This window comes from Manacus candei, unplaced genomic scaffold, assembly GCF_025592945.1.
Source record: "Manacus candei isolate 608988 ecotype Guabito, Panama unplaced genomic scaffold, ASM2559294v1 h1tg000089l, whole genome shotgun sequence".
In the NCBI taxonomy this organism is placed as follows: Eukaryota; Metazoa; Chordata; class Aves; order Passeriformes; family Pipridae; genus Manacus; species Manacus candei.
The window spans coordinates 3,160,243-3,181,498 of NW_026138137.1; the positions used below are offsets into that span (position 1 = coordinate 3,160,243).

The 21,256-nt window shown below is 40.9% G+C and overlaps 1 protein-coding gene across 4 annotated transcripts in view; it reads left to right on the forward strand.

Moving 5' to 3' along the window:
- Positions 1-466: 466 nt before the first annotated feature.
- The window catches only part of PAXIP1 (PAX interacting protein 1), a 32,892-nt gene continuing 12,102 nt past the window's right edge, over positions 467-21,256 (forward strand). The window contains exons 1-10 of one of the 4 annotated variants that reach the window (XR_007908642.1): positions 467-912; positions 5,436-5,570; positions 7,510-7,553; positions 10,483-10,546; positions 11,551-11,664; positions 14,665-15,309; positions 17,965-18,685; positions 19,476-19,570; positions 20,522-20,617; positions 20,944-21,081. Coding sequence is in view for 3 of the 4 variants with exons in the window: in XM_051812885.1 (XP_051668845.1) it covers positions 664-912; positions 5,436-5,570; positions 7,510-7,553; positions 10,483-10,546; positions 11,551-11,664; positions 14,665-15,309; positions 17,965-18,685; positions 19,476-19,570; positions 20,522-20,617; positions 20,944-21,081 (2,301 nt within the window). In the remaining variant the exon portion in view is untranslated. The remainder of the gene's footprint in view (positions 913-5,435; positions 5,571-7,509; positions 7,554-10,482; positions 10,547-11,550; positions 11,665-14,664; positions 15,310-17,964; positions 18,686-19,475; positions 19,571-20,521; positions 20,618-20,943; positions 21,082-21,256) is intronic. The other 3 variants (XM_051812886.1, XM_051812887.1, XM_051812885.1) reach the window with 3 other exon arrangements.

Genomic DNA, 21,256 nt, shown 5'->3' on the forward strand with positions numbered 1-21,256 from the left:
TATAAAGTGATGATTTCTGTTTTCTGTTATCTTAAAGTTAGGTAAGACACATCCCCCTCTAGGCGTGGATGGTTCACTGTGAACGTAGAAGGATGCTCTGAGTCAGCTTGTGAGGGAAAAATTTCTGATTTCGGTTGGACTCGGTGACCTTATAGGTCTTTTCCAACCTGAATGACTCTATCCCGTGATTTCGGGAGCAGGCAGTGTGTTCACTAGTGAGCTCGGTGCTGGAACACGCATCACAACGCCGGACCCGCCGCCATCGCCCCCGTCCCCTCACGGCGGGAACGAGGGGGCGGGGCCTGGTAGGGAGGGGGCGGGGCCTGACGGGGCGGGGCCTGGGCGGCCCTGAGGGGCGGGGCCGGAGGCGCGCGCTCCCCTCCCCCCCGCCCGCGCTGCTCGCCAATGGGCGGGGCCGGGTATCCCCGCTGCCCGCCTCTGTCGTTCGCGGCGAGTCCATTGCACTCCGCGCGGGGGGAGCGCCGGGCCTGGATGCTGCTTCCCGACCCGGTTCGGAGAGAGGGAGAGTAGCAGGGATAGAGCCCGTGCATCAGAAGCGGGCTTTGCCCTGCGGCAGCGGTGGTGGCTGATCGGGCGGAGGAGGCCGCTTCGTGCTGGCGGCGCTCCCCTCTCCCTTCCACCCCCCCTGCGTCCCGGCGGGGAATGGTGTGTCCCGCAGCGCGCGCCTTGCTCGCGCGGTTCGGCGGCTCGGCGGGGGGAGGGGGACAGGAGAGACCCGGGCCCCGGCGGCTTCTCCACAGTGAGCGCGGGGGATCAGCGGGGAGCCGGCGGGGGGAACGCCCGGTGCTGCCGTCCGGGACCATGTTGGCGGACGACGAGGAGGAGCTGAAAGTCCCAGAGGAGATGTTCAAAGATGTCAAGTTCTTCGTGGTGGGAGACATCGACCCCAAGGTACCGGGTCACCCCTCGGATCATGCCCGCCTTCTCTTTCAGACCGCCCCAGCCCCCCCCCCCGATGGGGGGGCACTGTGGGAGCGTCCGCCTGCCACGCGCGGGCTCGAGGCTCGCGCCGCCTCACGGGGAAAGGGCGGGAGTGGGGGGGGGGGGGTCGCGCGCGTGAGGGGCCATGAGGGAGGGCGCGGGGGGAGCGGCCGGTCTCGATCCCGATCCCGGCCCGGATCCCGATCCCGGTCCCGGCCGTGCCCGCGGGAAGCGCCGCCGCCATGGGAGCCGCGGCCCCGCCGCGCAGGCCCCACCGCCGCCGCCTGAGCGGAGGAGGAGCGGGCGGAGGGACTTCCTGTGCCGGGCCGGGCCGGGCGGGCAGCGAGCGCAGCGCCCGCCGCTCCTCCGGGGCGCCCCGGGGGCACAGCCCCTCCCTGCGCCCGCGGTCGGGACGGGCGCAGGGACACGGGGATAGGCCGTGGGGAGGGCTCTGCGCGGGGGGCCGGACCGGCTCTTCCCTCCCACACGGACCTTCCCGCCTCGGCGCGGCCCCCGGTGCCGCCCCAGGACCGCCCGGGGTGGTGCTGGTGGGGATCAGGCGCGTCTCTGAGCTCCTGCCCGGCTCCCCGGGGGATGAGGAGCAGAAGGGGCTGCCCAGTGTCCGTCCAGCCTTCTGCCCCTGCCGTGGGTGGTGCAGGTGGCCTTGCAGTGAATAACACCCGGTCCTGCTGTGCGAAGGTGGTTTAAACAAAGTTTCTGTGCCGTGTCCAATTAGACAGGTGCTTGAAGCGAACCGTATCGCGCTTTAGGACAGCAGCTCCGTGCAAGCAGGTTACTGCATGCACTTCACACTGAAGTTGGAGCCTTTGCTCCTCTGGTATTTGCTGCAGTAAAGTCTTAGTTCAGCGTTGGGTTCCTTTAGCCTCCTGCACTGGCACTCAGTGAGCCTCGTAGGCCTGTAAGTGACCTGGAGACACTGGCACTGACAGATTGACATAGTTTTTATTCCTATTATGATAAAAGAAATACGGCTCTTGTGGGGAGCCTGTGTCCTGGTTTCAGCCCAGCTGCCAACTAAGCACCACGCAGTTGCTTGCTCACCCCCCAGCCCTACCCAGTGGAATGGGGAGGAGAATCAAAAGTAAAACTTGTAGGTTGAGATAAGGACAGTTTAATAATTGAAAACAAGGTAAGATATAATGGTAGTAGTAAATAATAATGATAATAAAAAGGGAAAGGATAAAAACCAAGTGATTCACAATACAATTGTTCACCACTCGCTGACTGATGCCAGACCCCCCTTCTTGAACCCAGATCGGCCTCTTCCAGGTAACTCCCTCAGCTTATATACTGGGAATGATGTTCTGTGGTGTGGAATTTCCCTTTGGCCAGTTCAGGTCACCTGTCCCAGCCACACTCCCCCCCAGATTCTTTTTTGTACCTCTTCACCGGCAGAGCATGAGACACAAAAAAAAGTCCTTCACTTGGGATGAACTCGACCTGGCAAAACCCAAAACATCAGTGTGTTACCAACATGATTCCTATTCTGAACCCAAAACACAGCACTGTACCAGCTACTGAGAGGAAATTAACTCTGTCCCAGAAGAGACCAGGACACCCCTGTGGTACCCTGGGGACACCTGAATAAGAGGAACATTTACTGGGTGTGTTTTGAGCCGAGACAGAAATTCTAAATCAAACAGTTCTTAGAGTGAAATTTGCCCCATTACTGATGTAAAATTACAAATATATTTAGCGCTTTTTACTTCTTCATATAAAAGCAGATGCCAGCTTGATTTTGAATAGAAGTTTACTCCTTCATCTTTTGGGGAGGAGTACACTTTGATCAGCTTAAATTTCCAAACGGTTTCACGGAAAACCAGTTACCTTAATAAATATTAAAACAGGTTTAGTGCAAGTAAAGCACGGTAGAGCACGGTAATCAAAACAAATCCAAGAGTAAGGAAAAAAAAAATTTATTCAGGTGAATAACTGCATCCCCACTGCCTATTAAGGCATATGCAGCATAAATTGTAAGGGAAACAAAAGTCTGGAATTGTGCCTGGATGTTCTTTGTCAAATGAGGGAGAAGTAGGGCTTCTGGCTCTCAACTTTAAATCCATTCCACTGGGATGTGCACTTTGCTGCTCACACCTCACCAGGGGTGACGAGTAGATGTCAGCTGCTATTCTGTTTTTTTAATAAGTGCTTTTCCTGCTTTCCTAAAAGATATAAACTCAAACCATCATGTTTTGGGAACACCAGTTAAAATCAGTATTTGATTCAGAAAGAGATAGAAGCAATGCAGTGCAGCACAAGGACTTTGAACAGGATATTTGGGTTCTGGTTATCTCTTGCTCTGTTTATTTTTTATGCCCATTGTCTTACTTTTTAGTTTTGAACAATTCCTGTTTCATCCAACACAGATTTTAGTGGGAGAGGATAAGATAAAATTTATATACCCCCCAGTAAAATAAAATTTCATTTAGTGGGTGTAAACTAAGACCTAAAGTACAGGATTTTACAATGTTCATATTAGGGCTTTTCAGCATTTTGTTTTCTGGTTACAAGTATATGGTTGATACAAGTATAAGTGAAGTTCTTTAATTGTGCCAGCATAACTTTCCAGTCCAGGAACTACTTAATCTGAAGAAGTCACTTGTTCTGAGAGGAGAGTTGAAGTTGACGTGAGCTGAATTAGAAAAATTCCTTTTTATGAAATAATCCTATGATTATTTCTGTCATGGTTGTAGTGTTTAAATTTTGTACCTGAAACTGGTGTAACTTTTGTTATAAGCAGACTCTTTGCACGAGCTCTTTAATACAACATGGTTTTGATACAAAAATGTTCATACTTTCAGCACATTAGTTGCAGCTTCTTTCTGACACTGTCAGATTTGGGCACTCAGTTTTCATGATGTTTACTCCTGGTTTTAGCCTTCCCCTAAATAAACAGTCGAATGGGATTGTAACCCAAGGAGAGCTGTGTGAGACAAAGAGCTCATGTGCTGGGGCTGTTCTTAAATACCTACTATTTTCAAAAGGGCTTTATTTTTATTTATTGGAATGATAGTGTCCCGTGTTACCTTGTGGATAACTGGATTTCATGCAGGAAAGTGTCTCCTGATTTAGGAGATTGATGTGTAAAATGGAAACATTGTCTCCTGTTCCAGGCTGTGGTGGCAAGAACAGCAAGCTCCCGATCAATTTTCTTGGTTATTTTAGAGTATTTATTTTGTAATTTGATAATATCACATATTCATCCACTTCAGAACAAGTTGATTTTTTTTCTTTAGTGGAATTTTAAAGTCAGATACTTCAGTCAGGAAATGCTGAAATTGTCTCCTTCTGGAGCAGTGATTTTTCCATCTTTGTTTTTCTGCTTAGCACAGATGCTTTGTAAAACATCCTGATGCCACGTTTTGAGAGAGTCTCTTTTTCAGTGCTTTTCTGTCCTGGTGAGTTTATAGGGTAGGGAGTAATTGCTTAAGGACCAATTAATTAATATTTTGTTTGATGAATGCAGTGCCTTACTCTCTGCTGTTCACTGTTGTGAGGAGAGCATCTTGTTACAAAGGGAATGTCCCCAGCAGGTTTTCAGGGATAGGCATTTACCCCTGGCAGCTTTTGGAGGATAAGCATCAAACCAGTTTTGTCCTGCTAAATCATTATTTCTGAATAATAAGAGGAAAATGAAACAATAATCTTAATTTTCATTTTTAGCTTTTGAACTCTAGACTGTAACATTTTAAAACATTTTTGTCTTCCTCCCCACTACTCCCCACTACCTTCTCTGTTACTTTTGTTGAAATGAAAGTCTGGTTTTTGGGGGGCAGGGTGGGATTCATCACACAGATCTCTACAACAGAGCTGAGAGTGTGCTGAACTCTTAAACCAGCATCTGCTGTGTGGGCCTTGCAAAACTGGGAGTGAGATGTGCTCTGTTAGTTATGAGGTGTTCTGCATTTTCTGAGGACAGAGCAGTGGAGTGAGACACATCCATTCCAGCTCTTTGTGGTAGTAACTTAGGGGGCATTTGTTCTACTTGTTTGGTTTTCTAGTGTTTTGGGGGTTTTTTTGTATTTCTCTTAATCACTTAGTCCTTAAAATTCAACCTCTTATTTTAAAGAATATTCAAACACTTCCAGAGCAACCATATGCAAAACCAAACATTGTGAAGAAGAGTTTTCGTACCTTGCCTGAGAGAAAATTGTTTTCAGATGTTTTTTGAGGAATATATGTTTTGGAAAAGTATTGACATTTTCCAGATTTCTACCAAAGCCTGAATTATTCTGGAAAGTAGATCTTCAAATTGAATGATGAAAATATGCAGAGATGTAAACCTTTGGCAATCAGGTTTTAAATGGGATGCATTCGGAACTTCAGAAAGAGTACTGGCCACCTACAGGAGGAGAACCAAGAGAGAAGGTCATATTCATTCCTCCAGTGTTAGTGTCTTCTTGCAGTGATGTTTTTCTCAAATAAAATGTGCTAAAAATTGTTGACTTCTCCCTGTTCTCTTTTGGGTTTAGGTTATTCAACTTCTGAAAGCTGGGAAAGCGAAGGAAGTTTCTTACAATGCGCTGGCTTCACATATTATTTCAGAAGATGGGGACAATCCAGAGGTTGGAGAATCTCGTGAAGTTTTTGATCTCCCTGTGGTAAAGGTGAACGACTTATCCATGATACTGTCACAGTACTGACGTGGGTACTTCATTGTTATAACAAAATATTCATGTTTGGATGATGACCAAATGAAACATACATTCAAAAATCTTCTATTCTTGTTGCACAAACTTTTATCCTGACTGATAGACTTCTGCTACAATTCTGTTCTCTCCTTTCTGTTGTTCCTCTGTATCTGTCAGTGGTTTGGGTATTTTTTGGTTTTCTGCTTTGTTTGTTTTTTTTTCCCCCAGATTCTTCCTTCAGTCATCTGTGGGATGGTGTCCTATTGGCTGTACTTTAGAAATGTTTCTGATGAGGAGGTTCTTACAAGCTTCTGGCAATGGAAAACCTCATTTTAGAATAAGTAGTAGATTGCTGAGGGTTTTTTTCAAACACATATAGTTGACATGGTGAAAAATGATTTTGTTGATTCTGCATATGTGTACTATGCTAATTTTAAACTACAGAAACTTGTGGAAAAATAGATTTTTCCCTCTTAATTTTAGTTTTTAAAGGGTTTTTTCTTATTTTTTTTTTCTTTCTTCCTCACACTGGAATTACCAGTAGTTTGTTACTACCTTGTAATACTGGGGGATTTTTCCAGTGAAAAATTCTGGGCTTCATGTTTGAAAATGTGAACTTGTCACTCTGGAAGTCATGGGAGAGCTTAGAAGGAATAACGCTAGAATTTCACTGCTAATACCTTTGGGTACGTGATTTTGGGTTATTTTTTTCAGCAGGGTTACAGGTGACAGTAGAGAATTTTGATAGGTTATGTCATGAGAATTCACCTGAGAGTTTAGAACTATGAATTAATTCTGAAAAATGCAAGGTGCTTGGCTGGAGACCTTATGGTTGTAGTGGACCTGCTGATTAATGTTTAGTTCCTTTTTCTGAAGTGTTTTTTTGGCGTAGTTTTAACTTTACAAACAAGAAGATTTGCTGCTGCTGTTATGTGAAGGAAGGACATTGGTGTTGTAAGAGCACTTCCTGCTTTCTAATGCCATTTACTGAAATAATTCAATTTTCTTCAGAACTGCTGCTAACTGCTAACTCATTTGCCAAATGAGAGCAAGTCTGTCACTAATGTCACTTAGTTTGACCTGAAAACATCACAGCATGATCTGTAATCAAGAAGATTAGACTAAGTGTTAAAGGAATGGAAGCCAGAGGCAAAAGTAGCTGGTTATAGGGAATAAGGAAGAGAAATTCTTGAGGATTGAGGAGTTAAGAATGAAATGTTTTTGGCTCATTTTTTTGTATGCTGCCTTATAAGGGAAAGAGAACAGCAAGAACTGCGACACCATAAACGTAGTTGCCACAGTATATTTTTTTACTTGTCTTTTGAGAAAGAGTAATTTCATTCAGAATGTGACGCCACTCTTTGCCCACTCTTCCTTGTCTGCTGCACTGGGACCACTGTCCTACATCTCCTCCATTCTCTGCCACCTCCCTGTGTCCCTTTGAGCCCTTCTGTCCCAGAATGCTGTCAGGTAGGGGCCATCACTTTGCTCACCACCAGCATTGCTCTGTCTTCAGAAACCTTCTGTACAAGGTTATGGTTCCTGACTCCTCGGTGATGAGAGTAAGACAGGGTTTTATACATAGGGTTTTTTTTAATTATTTTTTCTTAAGGGTGGGGAGAACTGAAAAAAAAAAAAAGGGAGAGGATGAATAAATACTGTAAATGGCACAAGAGAAGGGGGTCTTGCTCCCATATTGCTGCTCAACCTTTGAGCTGTCTTTACCTGAACTCTTACAAATAAATGAGAACAGCCTTTTTTTGCAGACTAACTACAATGTCTGTGAAACACTTAGACTTCCAGCTGAATGTTACATATTGAAACTAGTGTAGTGTGAACTTGGAAGGTAATTTGTATTTCGTACATGTAGACCAAGGTTTTTAACATCTTGTGGTTTTTGTTTTTGTTTTTTCAGCCTTCCTGGGTGATTTTGTCTGTTCGCTGTGGAGCTCTCCTGCCGTATCCTTTTAAGTTCAAAATTAAATTAATTCTATAGGAAACATGTTAAAATAGATGCCATCAAGGGATTAAACATTGTTTCAAGTAGGTACGGCTTAAATTTTTAAAATGATAGGATGTGTTTTGCCTGCAGTTTTCCTGTCCCTGTGGCTATTTTGTGCTTCATAGGCACTTGCAGGAAAGCCATTATCAAATAGACTCAAAACATTTTAACTGGCAGGTGATACATTATTTACCTGAGGTGCCAGGAAAACCACTGTGGAGTGCACTAAAGGGAGGAAGGATGGCTCAGAGTAGAATGGCCTATTCCACCTTTTTTAGCAAAGTTAAATAATGAATAAATATGGAATAACTCCTAATACTGTATTATAAACAACACTTTATAAACAGATAGTGTTAGTATTCACATTTTTGGGATAGTCTGTCCTTACCTTTGGTAGACTCTTGTTCGTGTTTGGCTAGGTCTCTGTTTTTTAACTTGTTTGGAGCCTGTATTTTGCATATGGATCGCTCATTCCTTCCTCTTCTTGTCAGTCATTACTGTCCGTCTTTGTTTATGTTCCTGGCAGTTCTTTTCTTGGAATTACAGGAATGGTGACAATGGCTATTTTTATAGAAAAAAAAAATTGCACATCTTTTTCTCAGGCCATTCAGGATAAATATTCTGTATGTGGACAAGCTTAAACAGAGCACTACATTTTAGTACAGATACAAGCAAGTGATGGCAACAAACAGTGCCAGGACTAGAAAGGAGTGTTGTCAGGCATGAGATCTCATTTTGGAATGAGGTAACAGGTAGTTGTGTCTGTAATGGAAAACAAAAGGTGGTAGATGTGAAAATCCAGGTGTCCATATTGGGAATTCAGGTCTTTATATGCTTCAGTGGCTCGGAATTTCTGTTTTACATCTGGTATTTTAAGGTGTGTGACTTGGCATCTCTGTCTCTGTGGTGTGATCTAGGCTAGTGATTTTTGTCTTTTGTGTCTGGACATAATAAATGTGTTTATTGTCCTGTCGTCATCAGGATGGGAGAGTACAGTTGCTTATGTCACATATCTGTAAACCTTCTCTCCCGGTTCCTTTGGACTGTGACAAAAAATAGCTTGGAATTAGCTACATTTTCAGGCTTAAGTAACCTAACATTTCATTATTGATGTTGTTCTTTCCCACGGAGAAATTGCACTATTAGAAAATTTGTCTTCCATCTGAAAATAGGGTTTTTAAAAGGGTATTCTAAGAGCTGACGTTATTAGATATACCCAGAAGAGAAATAAACAGATAAAACAACAGAGTGACGCAGTCCATAACTAAATTGTAGCAATAAATGTGGGAATGTAGCCCTCAATGGCTATTGCTCAGGAAGTCTTTATTGTGGGTATAAGGGAATGACCAAATGAAAAGACCAGGTCTCAGTAGTGTCATGTTCTTGAGTTGCATGGAGGAAGGAAGTTTTGTCCACCTGCCAGCAATAAATGTGTTCCTTGGACCTTTGACTTTCTCTTTTCTAGCACTTCATGTCCTTAGAACACGGTGGGTTTAGATTTTATTCTGAGCCTTATTGTGCTCACTAAAAGGGGTTGTTAATTCTTAACTTTGTTTTGTTCTGTGTCAGGCACTTTATGACTTCGAGTGCGGTGACATCCGGCCTTTCATTAGGGATTTAGGTACTACCATAATGAAAAAAATAGAGCAGTTAATAGGAATAGCTTAGTTTTTCCAGTTGACTGGTTTTGGACCCAGTTTAGGCAGAAGTTTGAGATTCTGCATTTTTGTCTCTTGTTTATGTTTTAATTTGGAGATGTAACACTCAAAGTGGTGTTTGAATTTCTGAAGAAAAAAGTCCTAGAAACACCTTGAGTCAGTGAGATAAATGGATGTAATAACAATGTTAAGGATTTTACCTTGGCTTTCCACTTCTGGTACTTGATAGGCATTTACCTGTCAGTTTTAAAAGGTGAAGGTTAATTTAGAAATATTTAATACAATATAAAAGCATAGTAATTTTGCCTGTTTCTTAGTGAAAGTTGTTTTCACCAGGGGGAACTTCAGAAGGCAGAGTGTTCTCCTGTGTCCTGCTATCTGACATCTGCAAAATCTGACTAACCTGCAGTTGAGGGGAAGTAGCAGTAAAATGAAGCTGGAAGCAGACTTTGTGAAGAAGGATAAGGAGTTTCATGTGTGAAAACCTTGGCTGTAATGCCATAAAGAGGGCTGGGACTTTTTTCGCAGCAAAAGTAAAAAAGAGGAAGGTTTGTTTTTCCATGGTCTTGTACAGATAAAAGAGGGTCAGAGCACTTCTGAACTTGTGTTGATGGCAGGGGAAAAAGTGAGTTTTCCTGCATACCCTCTTTTTTTTTTTTATTGCTCTGCTGCTTGTAACTGTTTCTCTCCTGTTGTTTAGAAAGTGCAAGCTGCAGGCAAACTCACGGACCTCCCTAAAGTTAAATACCAACTGTTCCTGCCTTGTGTGTTAGCAGTAGATATTAAGACAGGGAGCAGACAAATGTACAGTTTTGGAAGATGCAGTGCTGAATTTCTACCTTAGATGAGATGCAGAGCAACACAGTGAAATTCAGGATGTTCATCAGATTTGAACTTCTTGGAATATTCTGGGTAATAGCAGTAATCTGTTAAGTTTTAAAGTGCTCTGGGCTTTGACTAGACTCTCAGACTTCGGGTCTCAAAACTTAAATGTTGTTGGTACATCTGTCAACATCATGGGGAAAATAATTTTATTTCATTTAAAAAATCTCAATGTGTACTTGTGACACAATGGAAACAGACAACATACTTTTAAAGATAAAAGTTTTTAAATGGTCAAATAATTGATAGTATCTGAGAAGTACAATGCTCACTGTTTAATGTCCTTCTAGTGTCCTTCAGGAAGCTCTCATTTAATTATTTTGCATCCTTGACATCTGCTTTCCAGTGTAAATGGCTTTTCTCCAGAATCATGTCAGATCTTTTTTGGAGTCACTGCTTGTCTCTCTCAGGTAAGAAGTGAACCATATATTAGTCTACTCCACTGTACAGTATATTTGTGATGCTTTGGTTTTTTTTGAGCAAGGATACCAGTTTTTCTGTTGTACTGTGACTTTTTTTCTGTATGTTAGGTGAATTATCACCTGACAGTTTTTCACTGAAAATGAGACCATGAACAATTCAAACTGAACATTCAGTCAGTAATTTATCTTCTATTCAGCTGTATGATGATTCTCAAATGCAGAGTACACTGGATTACAAAGTCTTTGTTCCTATTCTGCATTTTCTGTTTCTGCACTAATACAATATTCAGTCAACATGTTTTGCTACTAATGCACTGAAAACTTAACAGAGGTTCCAGTGAGTAAAACAAGTGGAAGGGTGGTGCTTCCATGGCTTGTGTTCATAGGCAGCTCTGTAGATCTGTCACCAGAGTGAGTGCAGACACAGGATCAGGGCCAGGTGCTAATGGAATAGATGTGTGTGTGTGCTTTAGACTTTTTAACCAGTTATTACTGTAATACTGTCACTGACTCTCATTGGTAATGCCTTCAATGCATGTGGCTTTCTTGGCATGGGAGGGGGACATTGCTGTGACATAAATTGTAAGAAATAAACACTTTGGTTCTTTACACAGGCTGTTAATTTGGTCTGCTTGTTAAAATTCTGTTTAATGATTTTATACAGATTGTCCAAGCTAAATAACGCCAGTTTGCTTGATCACTAACTTTTTTTCTCTAGTGGAGGGTGATACACTAGTGTTGAGTTTTACAGGAGTGAAGAGTGTTTTTATTTTCTCTGCGTGGGTTAAGAATTATTATTTAGAGGTTTTTTTCTTGTTGTGTGTCTTTGTCACCGTTTTTCTCTGTAACTTCTATACTAATTCGGTATTTAAAAGTTATAGGTAATACATTAGCCAGACTTGTAAATGGTGTGTCACGTATTATAGTAAAATTCTTCCAGCTGAAGACAGCTGGGTGTGTAGAACTAAAAGGCTTTTTTACCTTCCTTTTAGGTTTCGTCTGAAGACCGAAGTACGCTGTGGGCTTTGATTACTTTTTATGGAGGGAATTGCCAGCTGAGCCTCAATAAGAAGTGTACTCATTTGATTGTGCCTGAGCCAAAGGGGGTAAGAGTTTATTACATGTACGGTTCTTCTTGTTGTAGCTCTCATTTGCTTTTGAATAATCAGAAATTTTCCAGCTCCCTGAAGTTAGAATTCTTAAGACCGTTCATTAACAACTAAATTCAGCACAATTATGCATTGCAGCTCTTCAGTGCATACTTATTTTCTGCATGGCTTTAAGCGTGATTAATTCAAAAGTTGTTCAGTTTCCTACCATTCCTGTTTGAACAAAGAATTTTAATTTCATTCTTTGTTCTGTTTGTCTTAATCTAATTTTGACATGTCATAGTCAATAGTGTTTGTGATTTGTAAATTTGGAGGTACGGAATCAGTGAAGAAAATGAAGGACGAAATTGCAAAATTGCATAGAATGCCCTTCAGGGTTAAGAGGGAGAAAGGAATAAAGGGAGCAGAAGGAGGAATGGGTTTTTTGTTGTGTTTATCGTTGTGTGCTGACCAGCACAAGGCAGAGCAGGACAGTGCCTCCCTCAGCCAGCTACAGTGCTGTGCTTGATGCACCCAGGACAGGGCTGTCCCACTTGCATGCCAGGGCACACTCATATTCAACTACCAACCCAACCCCCCAGATGCCTTTCTGCAGGGCTGTTCTCCAGACTCTTATCCCCCACTTTATACCTAAAACCACAGTTATGCCATCCCAGGTGCAGGATCTGATGGTTGCTCTTGCTAAATTTCATGTGGTTGGTGATGGCCCAGCTCTGTGGTGTATCCAAATCTCTGTAAGGCCTCTCTACCCTTTGGGGGGTCCACAGCTTCCTCTAGTTTAAATACTGCCATTTGATTTCTTATTCCCATGTAGGAAATCAAATGCTGCTGTCTTTATGCAGGTGGAGAAACTGAATCAGGAAGATAAAGTAACTGGCTAAAGGCAGCATTGAGCACATCAGAATAGCCTCCTGTACTGCAATGGCAGTAATGCTTTGGTTGTAAACAGTTCACTGAAACATCATGAACTGTTCGGGTATTCCTCTTCCTGAGGAACAAATATACTTGTGATTGATTTAGTGTGTTAGTTCAGAGACTGAAAATATTTTAAATAAATTGAAGCTCACTTAAAAATGATTGCATGAGTGCTTTTAGTTCATCTGGTGCCCAGAGCAAGCTTTGGGTTTTGTATTTTACTTTTTGTCCTTTAAGAACATGAGCACATTTCCATCCTCTTTTTTTTTAAATTTCAAATCAGTGGAAGGAGTATGACACAGTTTAGTTATTTGAATATGAGTAACTCTAAGATCAGGTTCTGTACCTCCTTACCTAAATCTTGTGAAACTTTGTCAAGTTCCTCATGTTGTTCTATACAAATTGAGTATATTATTGTCCCACCAATGACCCTTTTAATATTTTGGAATTAATGTAAACTATCTAAGATAAGATAAAAATATGTGGCTAGTAGAATGACAGTAAATTTATGTGTGCATACATAGGGAAATGTATTAGAATAAAACATAGGCTGGCAATGGGAGAAGAGAAAGTGTGGACATGGGAAATTGTTGCTTCTTTAAAATGAGAGAACCTTTGTAGAGTTGGGGTTTTTGTGGTGGATGTGTGTGTGGGTTGTTTTGATTTTTTTTTTAAACACATGATCTTTCTCCTGTGGACTGTTTAGAGGGGTATATTCAACACCAACCTAGTTGTCTCTATTAGCTAATTATGAATTAGCATTTCCTTTCTATAGGATAAAAATATTTTAATTCACATAATCATTGAATGGGAACAATTCTATGGGATGATTAAAGTCCTTCCAGTCCTGCTGCTGTGACTCACTACTACAAGGGAATCTGCAGCAGTTTGTAACGAGAACAGTTTTGTCACTAGGAAAACTTGAATGATTGCTTTGACTAGACACAAGATGATAAAACAAGATTGTTAATAATTCTCACCACCAAGAATGAATAAAAAAACGCGTGTCGGCAAGTAAACTTGATTTCATCTCTAATCTCTTTATTGGGTATGAATGACAGTTTCATTGTAGGAAATAACTCTAGAGAATCATTAAATTAAATTAATTTCCTTTGAATGTGCTTGTTGTTAACTTATATTGTTTGACATACAAAGAAAATCCCAGTTCAACGACTTCTAAATATTAGATCCTGAAATTAGTTTCAAATTTTCTAAAGAAAGTTTTCCTTTTTTTTCCCTTGCTGTTTTGATATATTGAGGGGTTTCCGTCAAAAAGATGTTTGAATAAATACAACACTGATTCTGTAAGATTTGTATATATCTTCAAATGATGAAATGAGAAAGGAGGGAGGGATAAAATTTTCTACTTTGTCAACATTGTAACCTTGCACTGAAATGGTTTTAGGTAATATAGGACAGAATGTAACTTTGTAGTTGAGGGCAACATTACAGTTTGCAACTTCTGAGAAGGTGTATGGGAAATACCTGACTGGTTTCTGATTTGTATTTCTGTTGAAATGCATTTTTTTTCAGTGACCACCTTGTAAATATTTGTCTCTACTTTATTATTAAATTCTGACTTTCTTCCTAGATGCATTTTGTTTTTGGTTTTTTTACCTTTTATTTTAGTGGACAAAATGTAAGTATAAACTGTATTTAAACTCACCATAATGTCCACCTAAAATCACCTGCATTTTAGTATTGACTGCTGATGTATTGACTGCTGCAGGAGTTCTGAAGGATTTTTCAGAACCAAATTTCATTTTTTTCAGAACCAAATTTCATTATTTTCAAATCTTTTGGCGACTTGGTTAGGGAAGAGTTGTACAAGTGAATACATCATCTTCTGCAATTGTGCCTTCTGCGTCCTTTATACTGTAAATGTGGAGAATTTTGTTTTAATCTCTTGGAATTTGTGGTTCTGCACAGTAGTGTAGTGTCCTGTTGGATCTGGGAGAGATTATTCTCTGATTTTGGACAGCCTCTTGTGATCTCCCTCTCCATGCTCTAGCCCTGCACTCAGAAATTTGGGATTTTTTGTCTTTAAATAAAATCTTTTTTTTTCTTTTTTTTTCCCCTCAGGAAAAATATGAATGTGCTTATAAACGGGACAGCATTAAAATTGTGACCCCAGACTGGGTACTGGATTCTATAACTGATAAGGGTAAAAAAGAAGAGACTCCTTATCATCCTCGTTTGATTATATACGAAGAGGAAGAAGAGGAGGAGGAAGAAGAGGAGGAAGAAGCAGAAAATGAAGAACAAGACTCACAAAATGAAGCTAGTACTGATGAAAAATTGTCAAGCCCAGCATCTTCTCGAGAAGGATCACCTTTGGGTGATCAAGTTTTCTCACCAAAATCTACTACTGCTGACAAGGCAAAAGGGGAACTGATGTTTGATGATTCTTCAGATTCCTCTCCAGAAAAGCAAGAGAGGAATTTGAATTGGACACCAGCTGAAGTCCCACAGGCATCTGCAGCAAAGCGTAGGTTGCCTCAAGGGAAAGACTCTGGGTTAATTAATTTGTGTGCCAATGTCCCACCAGTGCCAGGTAACATTTTGCCTCCAGATATGAGGGGCAACCTCATGGCTTCGGTACAAGGTGCCCAAAGTTCTGACCGCCAGGAAATGATGGCCACGTGGAGTCCAGCCGTGCGGACGTTAAGGAACATTACTAATAGTGCTGATATTCAGCAGATTAATAGACCATCAAATGTAGCACATGTAAGTGTTGGATTTTTCATTTATAAGCTGTTGGACTTTCTCTTAGGAGCTATCGTATCCAAGAACTTCAGTTTCCTTTTCTTGTTCTTAAAGTGCCCACAGTTAAAACTTAAGAGTCCAGAGTACTGGAGTTCTGGCCAAATTCGTAACCTCCCCGTAATAAGTAACTTCATTCCTAGCAGGTTCATAGAAGTAAGAATGCAGCTGGAGAAAATGTTTGGAAGAGTAAAGCTGTGTTTAACTACAGTATGGTTTAGAGTTTCAGTAATGATTTCTTGATAAGAGCAACAAGAAAAAAGCATTAATTTAGAATTATTTTGCTAGTTCGGGAAACCTGGCTTCATACTCTTCAAGCTTTTCAGTCAGTGCAAGGAATTATTTGTGCTATAAACACGTAAAACTGTGAAATGGATTGTTCCCAGAGTAGGTTTAGTTCTAGACTGTTGTTCTGCTGGGCATCATTAAGTTGTTATATAGTATAGCCAGGATTATGATGTAGAAGTCCGGACTTACACTTTCTTATGCCACTTGTGTATTGAAATAACTTCAGCTCTTGTATTGACTTTATTTCTAGAAGGAAATAAAAAAAGCAAGTGAGCATGCTGCACTTGCAGCATTGAGATCCTTAGATGTGTATGGGAAGGGAGCATGAGAAAAATAAGTGCTGGTAAATGTTAGAGACTTAAGTAATTGAATTGGTGCCTTTCTTTGCGTGTTCATCTGATGGTAAAACTTTGAAAAGTACCTGAGTAGTACAGTGGCTTTCAGCCAGTACTGAAACACAGGGTGTGGAGTCCCTCAGAAGTGTTGGTCCTTTGCTGTCTATATGATTTCTGCATGTGGAGTGGAAGTACAGGCTTCATTTTAAATCTTAGTTCCCTCTTCTCGGTACCTGAAATTGCTTCTGGGTAGAGGCTGAGCAAAAGCACCAGCGTGGAGCATCAGACCTACAGCCCGGTCACTGTGCTGTCAAACACACTTTGTGCAAGTGTTTCTCTGTCAGTGATATTTACAGAGCTCCAGGGCAGTTGGTGGTGGTTTGGCTACGCTCTGTTCTCCCAAAGTCTGTTGGAATAGCAGTTGGACCGGTGTGCAAGGGCTTTGTAGCAAGTGCTGTATCAGGCTGCTGTGGAGGTCACTGTGCCGGCTCCAGCACCTGGAGAAAGGCTTTGCATCTTATAGTTGTGAAGCTCCTTCCTAGAGGGAGGAATTACCAGTTCTGCCTTTTTGCCCTATAATTTCCTTTGTCCTCTGTGCCCTGCATGAGTGCAAGGCTCAATGCACAGTCTTGAAAAGTTAGGGGTTTATTTGAACCTCAGATTTCTGCAGAATGGCAAGATCTCTAAAAATAAGGCGTTTTGCAGATACAAAGTTACTTTCTGAATATAGCCCTAGGATACTTTTTAAAGTTTTATCCCTTTATTTTGAAATAAGTGTCCTGAAGCTTCTGTAATTTTGACTTCTGGGACTCTTAGTGGAGAACAGCTCCTCATACTGTGCCACAGAAACATTCTTTTATTTCGTGTGTTATTTTTAGTTAATGAATGTTTACACTGTGGTGCTGTCAGGACATGAACGATGGGCAGTGCATTCATAATCATGGTTGTACATGTGTGCTGTACCAACCACATCAGAATTACTCTGGATTACACCTGAGATATTTTGTGTGCAAAAACACTTGAGCCACCTCTGGTGGAGAGTTGATGGACATCTTGTTGAGAGGATCCAGTTAATTTGCTTTGTGCTTTAGTGATGGGCTTTGATACCTCTCTCACACACTCACGTTGCTGAAGGTGACACTGTGTATGTTGAAATAGGATTCACCAAAGCTGATTTCATATTTAAAAGGCTTTATGAATGGCAAGTCTAGAATTTCCTGTAGCTCCTTCTCGTTTCTAATAGGTAGTTTATATTAAAATATTTTAATAAATATGTAGCACTCATCCTAATCTATTAGAACTTTGCCTAATTTTCCCTTTTCTGATTCTTTAAAAATTCACTTGGTAATTTGTCTGCTTAGTGTGAAATGATTTCTCTCTTAACAGTGAGTTGTACATCTAAAAATTAAATTAAATTCCAGATTACTTCAGCACTCTATATGAACCTAAAACCTATTATTCTTAAGTTTCTTTCCCAAGAAACCATTAGTGCTCAGCAGACCAATGTTTTTTTGTTGTTTTTTTGAATTCTGGTTAAAAAGCCATATATTCCTGAATTAGTTCAAAACAGCACTAATTAATGGAGGCATCATTAGCAATTTTCAAGTGAAAATAAGACTGTGGACCTAAAATCTTAATAGACTAGCAGGTTTTTAAAATTAATATTACAGTTGATTAGTGTAAGTATTCATATAGTGTTAAGAGTCACAATGCTGTTGAAGAAATCGTCAATAATACAGGGATGGGTTTGAATCTTAAATTTTGCTAAAATGTGCATTGCCTTTTATTAGGAGCCACTTGCAGCTCAATGCTTTTCTTTGTGTAAGTCCTATCTTTTAATTTTGCTATTAGCAGTTAAAGATTTGTGTTTAGTTCACAAGGTATTTAAGCACAGGGTTCATTTCTTTTAGGAATTGTATTTTCCCAGTAGTTCTTTAAATAGTTTTAAAACTGAATGACAACCAAAAGGTCACAAAACTAATCTTTGTTTTTCTAGATATTACAATCACTTTCAGCACCTACAAAAAGTTTAGACCAACAAGTAAATCATAGCCAACAGGGACATCCAAATGTGGTGCTGTTTAGTCAAGTGAAACTAACACCAGAGACACATTTATTGCAGCAGTCACATCAAGCACAGCAGCAACAGCACCATCCTCTTTTACACCTTCAACCTCAACAACTCATGCAGCTCCAGCAGCAGCAGCAGCAGCAGCAGCAGCAACCCCAGATCCCCCAGCAGCCTTTCCAGCAGCAGCAGCCTCACCAGTTTCCCCAGCAGCAGCAAGTCCATCAGCAGCACCAGTTCTCCCAGCAGCAGCTCCAGTTCCCGCAGCAGCCGCTCCACGCGCAGCAGCAGCTGCACCGCCCTCCGCAGCAGCTCCAGTTCCAGCAGCAGCATGTGCTGCAGCAGCAGCTGCAACAGCTGCAGCAGCAGCAGCAACAGCTGCAACAGCTGCAGCAGCAGAACCTGCAGCAGCAGCAGCTGCAACAGCAACAGCTGCAACATCAGCAGCAGCAACTGCAGCAGCAGCACTTACAGCGACTGCACCAACAGCATCAGCAACAGCAGATGCAGAACCAGGCTACACAGCACTTGACTCAGACACCTCAGGCACTACAGCATCAGCTTCCAGCCCAGCAGCCACAACACCACCAGCAGCAACAGCAACAACTGCAGCAGCAACCGCTTTTTGGGCACGATCCAGCAGTGGAGAGTTAGTAATTATTGCCTTCTGATCCTGGAAAAAAGTGGTGAATGACATGATGTGGGCTAGAATGTCGAAAAAGTAGTGCTGTGTTTGCAGGATGGGATTGTAAGAAATGCCATTCATGGCTCAGAATTGGTTTTACTAATTTTTAATACTTAAATAATAACTAAGGATGATCCGGCAATCTGAAAAGCATGAGAGTGCTGAGAACGTTCTCTTTTCAAATACATACACAAGTACATAAATTGCACTATCAGTACAGTGTTAGTCTGTGCACACTGTCATTGGTTTTTGTTTTTATTTTCATTTGGAAGAGGGGAAGGGGGGGAGCTTTCCAGCAGAATAAGAACTGGAAAGACAGGTAAAATTTTGCAAATACTAGTAAATAATGAAGATTCAGTATCAGAAAGTTGTCACACATTGCTTTGAGTTCTGTCCATGCTAGTAGAACTGAAATATTTTTTATTGTTTTGGCTATTCATAGCTAATCTTTGTAAAAGAGGAAGTTGTCTTATGTTTTCCTTTTAGTGACCCTTCCTTCTGCCCCTTTAGCCTCCCTTCATCCAGGGAAAAAACCACCCAGAACAAAATCAATCCCTGGACTGAACTGTGCCTTTAAGGCTTTCAGCTTTGAAATGTTGTATCCTACTTTTTTCAAGGAAGTGCACTTTAAAATTGAATGAAGTTTATAACCTGGTAATAGGAAAAGCTTAGTGTAGCGAATATGTTCTGAGATTAACTCCTCAGACTTGTAAGTATTTAATTGTTTGTTCTTTTATGTGCCAAACTATTCCAGTTCCAGAAGAGTATTTCCTACTGGGCTGTGTCTTTGCAATTGCTGATTACCCAGAACAGATGTCTGACAAACAGCTGTTAGCGACCTGGAAACGGGTAAGATTCTACTGTATTTTTAAAAAACTATAACATAATGTCATAGTGCCTAAATTTGAAAAGAAATCACTGGAAGTATGTCAGCACTGTTCACTTTTCTTAAGGCACCCTTTGGTGTAATTCTTCTGTTACAACCTAAAATCCATTTTTCAACTGCTGCTGACCAGAAAAAGTAATAAAAGTGCTTTAGGTGTGCAGCCTGGTTAAATTAAGTCTTCAGTCAGAACATGAGTTAAATAAGTTTCAGCCTTAATTATTTCCCAGTTATTTATGCTTTTAATCAGCTGTAATACAGCAAATGTAATATAGCATCACTATCTGTCTTTAACTTCATTGTATAAAAAGACTCTTTTTTGCATATAATTTTGGCATTTCTTAGCCTGTGAGGTATCCACCTGAGTGAATACGATGGAAGAATAGAGTGTTTCTATTTTTTTGCCAACTTCTATTTTTCAGAAAAATCTGATTGTATCCTTTCCTAAATAAGAGGACTTTGATGTTCTTCAGAAACTTCTGATGGATTTTATAGTTGAATTTTCCCTACAATTTTGCATAATCAAGTAAGCTGTTGACATTTCTAACAGCACTTGTGTTTATTGCTAAGATAGAATTGAATAGTTCATGAAAAATTGTTTAATAGTTATACTGCAAAAAAATAAAAAAGTGAGAATTTTTTTTGTTTATATATCTTTATTTTGCTTTTTTTTCTCCATTTATTCTAAAAAATAGACTTTTTGTTCAGAGAAAAGCTGCATATTTAATTTTGTTTTTTGTTTCCAAGAATGTTCTTAAGCTAGATAACAAACCTGGTTTTGGGGGGTAACTCTTCAGTGAAATGGTGCTAATGGTGGCAGTGTCCTAAAGAGTAGACTTTGATTTCAGACTTTTTGTTTCTTAAGGTAATTTAAAAATTGTTATACATTAGAAGCTCTGGGTTTGCTCTCTTGCCAGATCATCCAAGCACATGGTGGGACAGTGGACCCTACTCTGACAAGCAGATGTACTCACCTTCTCTGTGAAAGCCAAGTCAGTAACATGTATGCTCAGGTAAGCAAACTGGTAGCCTGTATTGGAGCATGCTTTCATTTTATTGCTGGAAAGTAATAAAATTCTCTGTGTGCTTCATGCTTAGATTGCAAGTACAAAGTTAAAAGTTTTTCTTTATGTGCTTTTTTATGATTTGTGGGTTTTGGTGTGCAAACTTTCGTAGTGCATGTAGCAGACTTATTCCACTAAAAAAGACTCTCTGAGAAGGAGGATCCTGAAAAAGTAGAGAAAAACAAACAATGAAAATCAAAGCTTTGAGTTATAAAAAAGTGTAAAGTAAAATGAATGTGTCTTTTGGGTGTTAAAAGCTGTTTGTGTGTTCCCAGGCTTTAAGGGAAAGGAAGAGATGTATTACAGCACATTGGCTGAACGCAATCTTGAAGAAGAAAAAGATGGTCCCACCTCATCGAGCCCTTCATTTCCCAGTGGCATTTCCACCGGGAGGAAAGCCATGCTCTCAACATGTAAGAAGGAAAAGCTCACTTCTAAAGAATGCTTCCTTCATTGCCTGCTTCGTTACATGAGCAGTGTTAAAACAGAGCTAGAAAGTGCTCACTCAAAGCAAAATACACATTTCTTTTGCCTTGGAAGAAAAGCTTCTGTTAGTGTCTGGGTGCTGTGTTAATGTGGTTTGTGCTG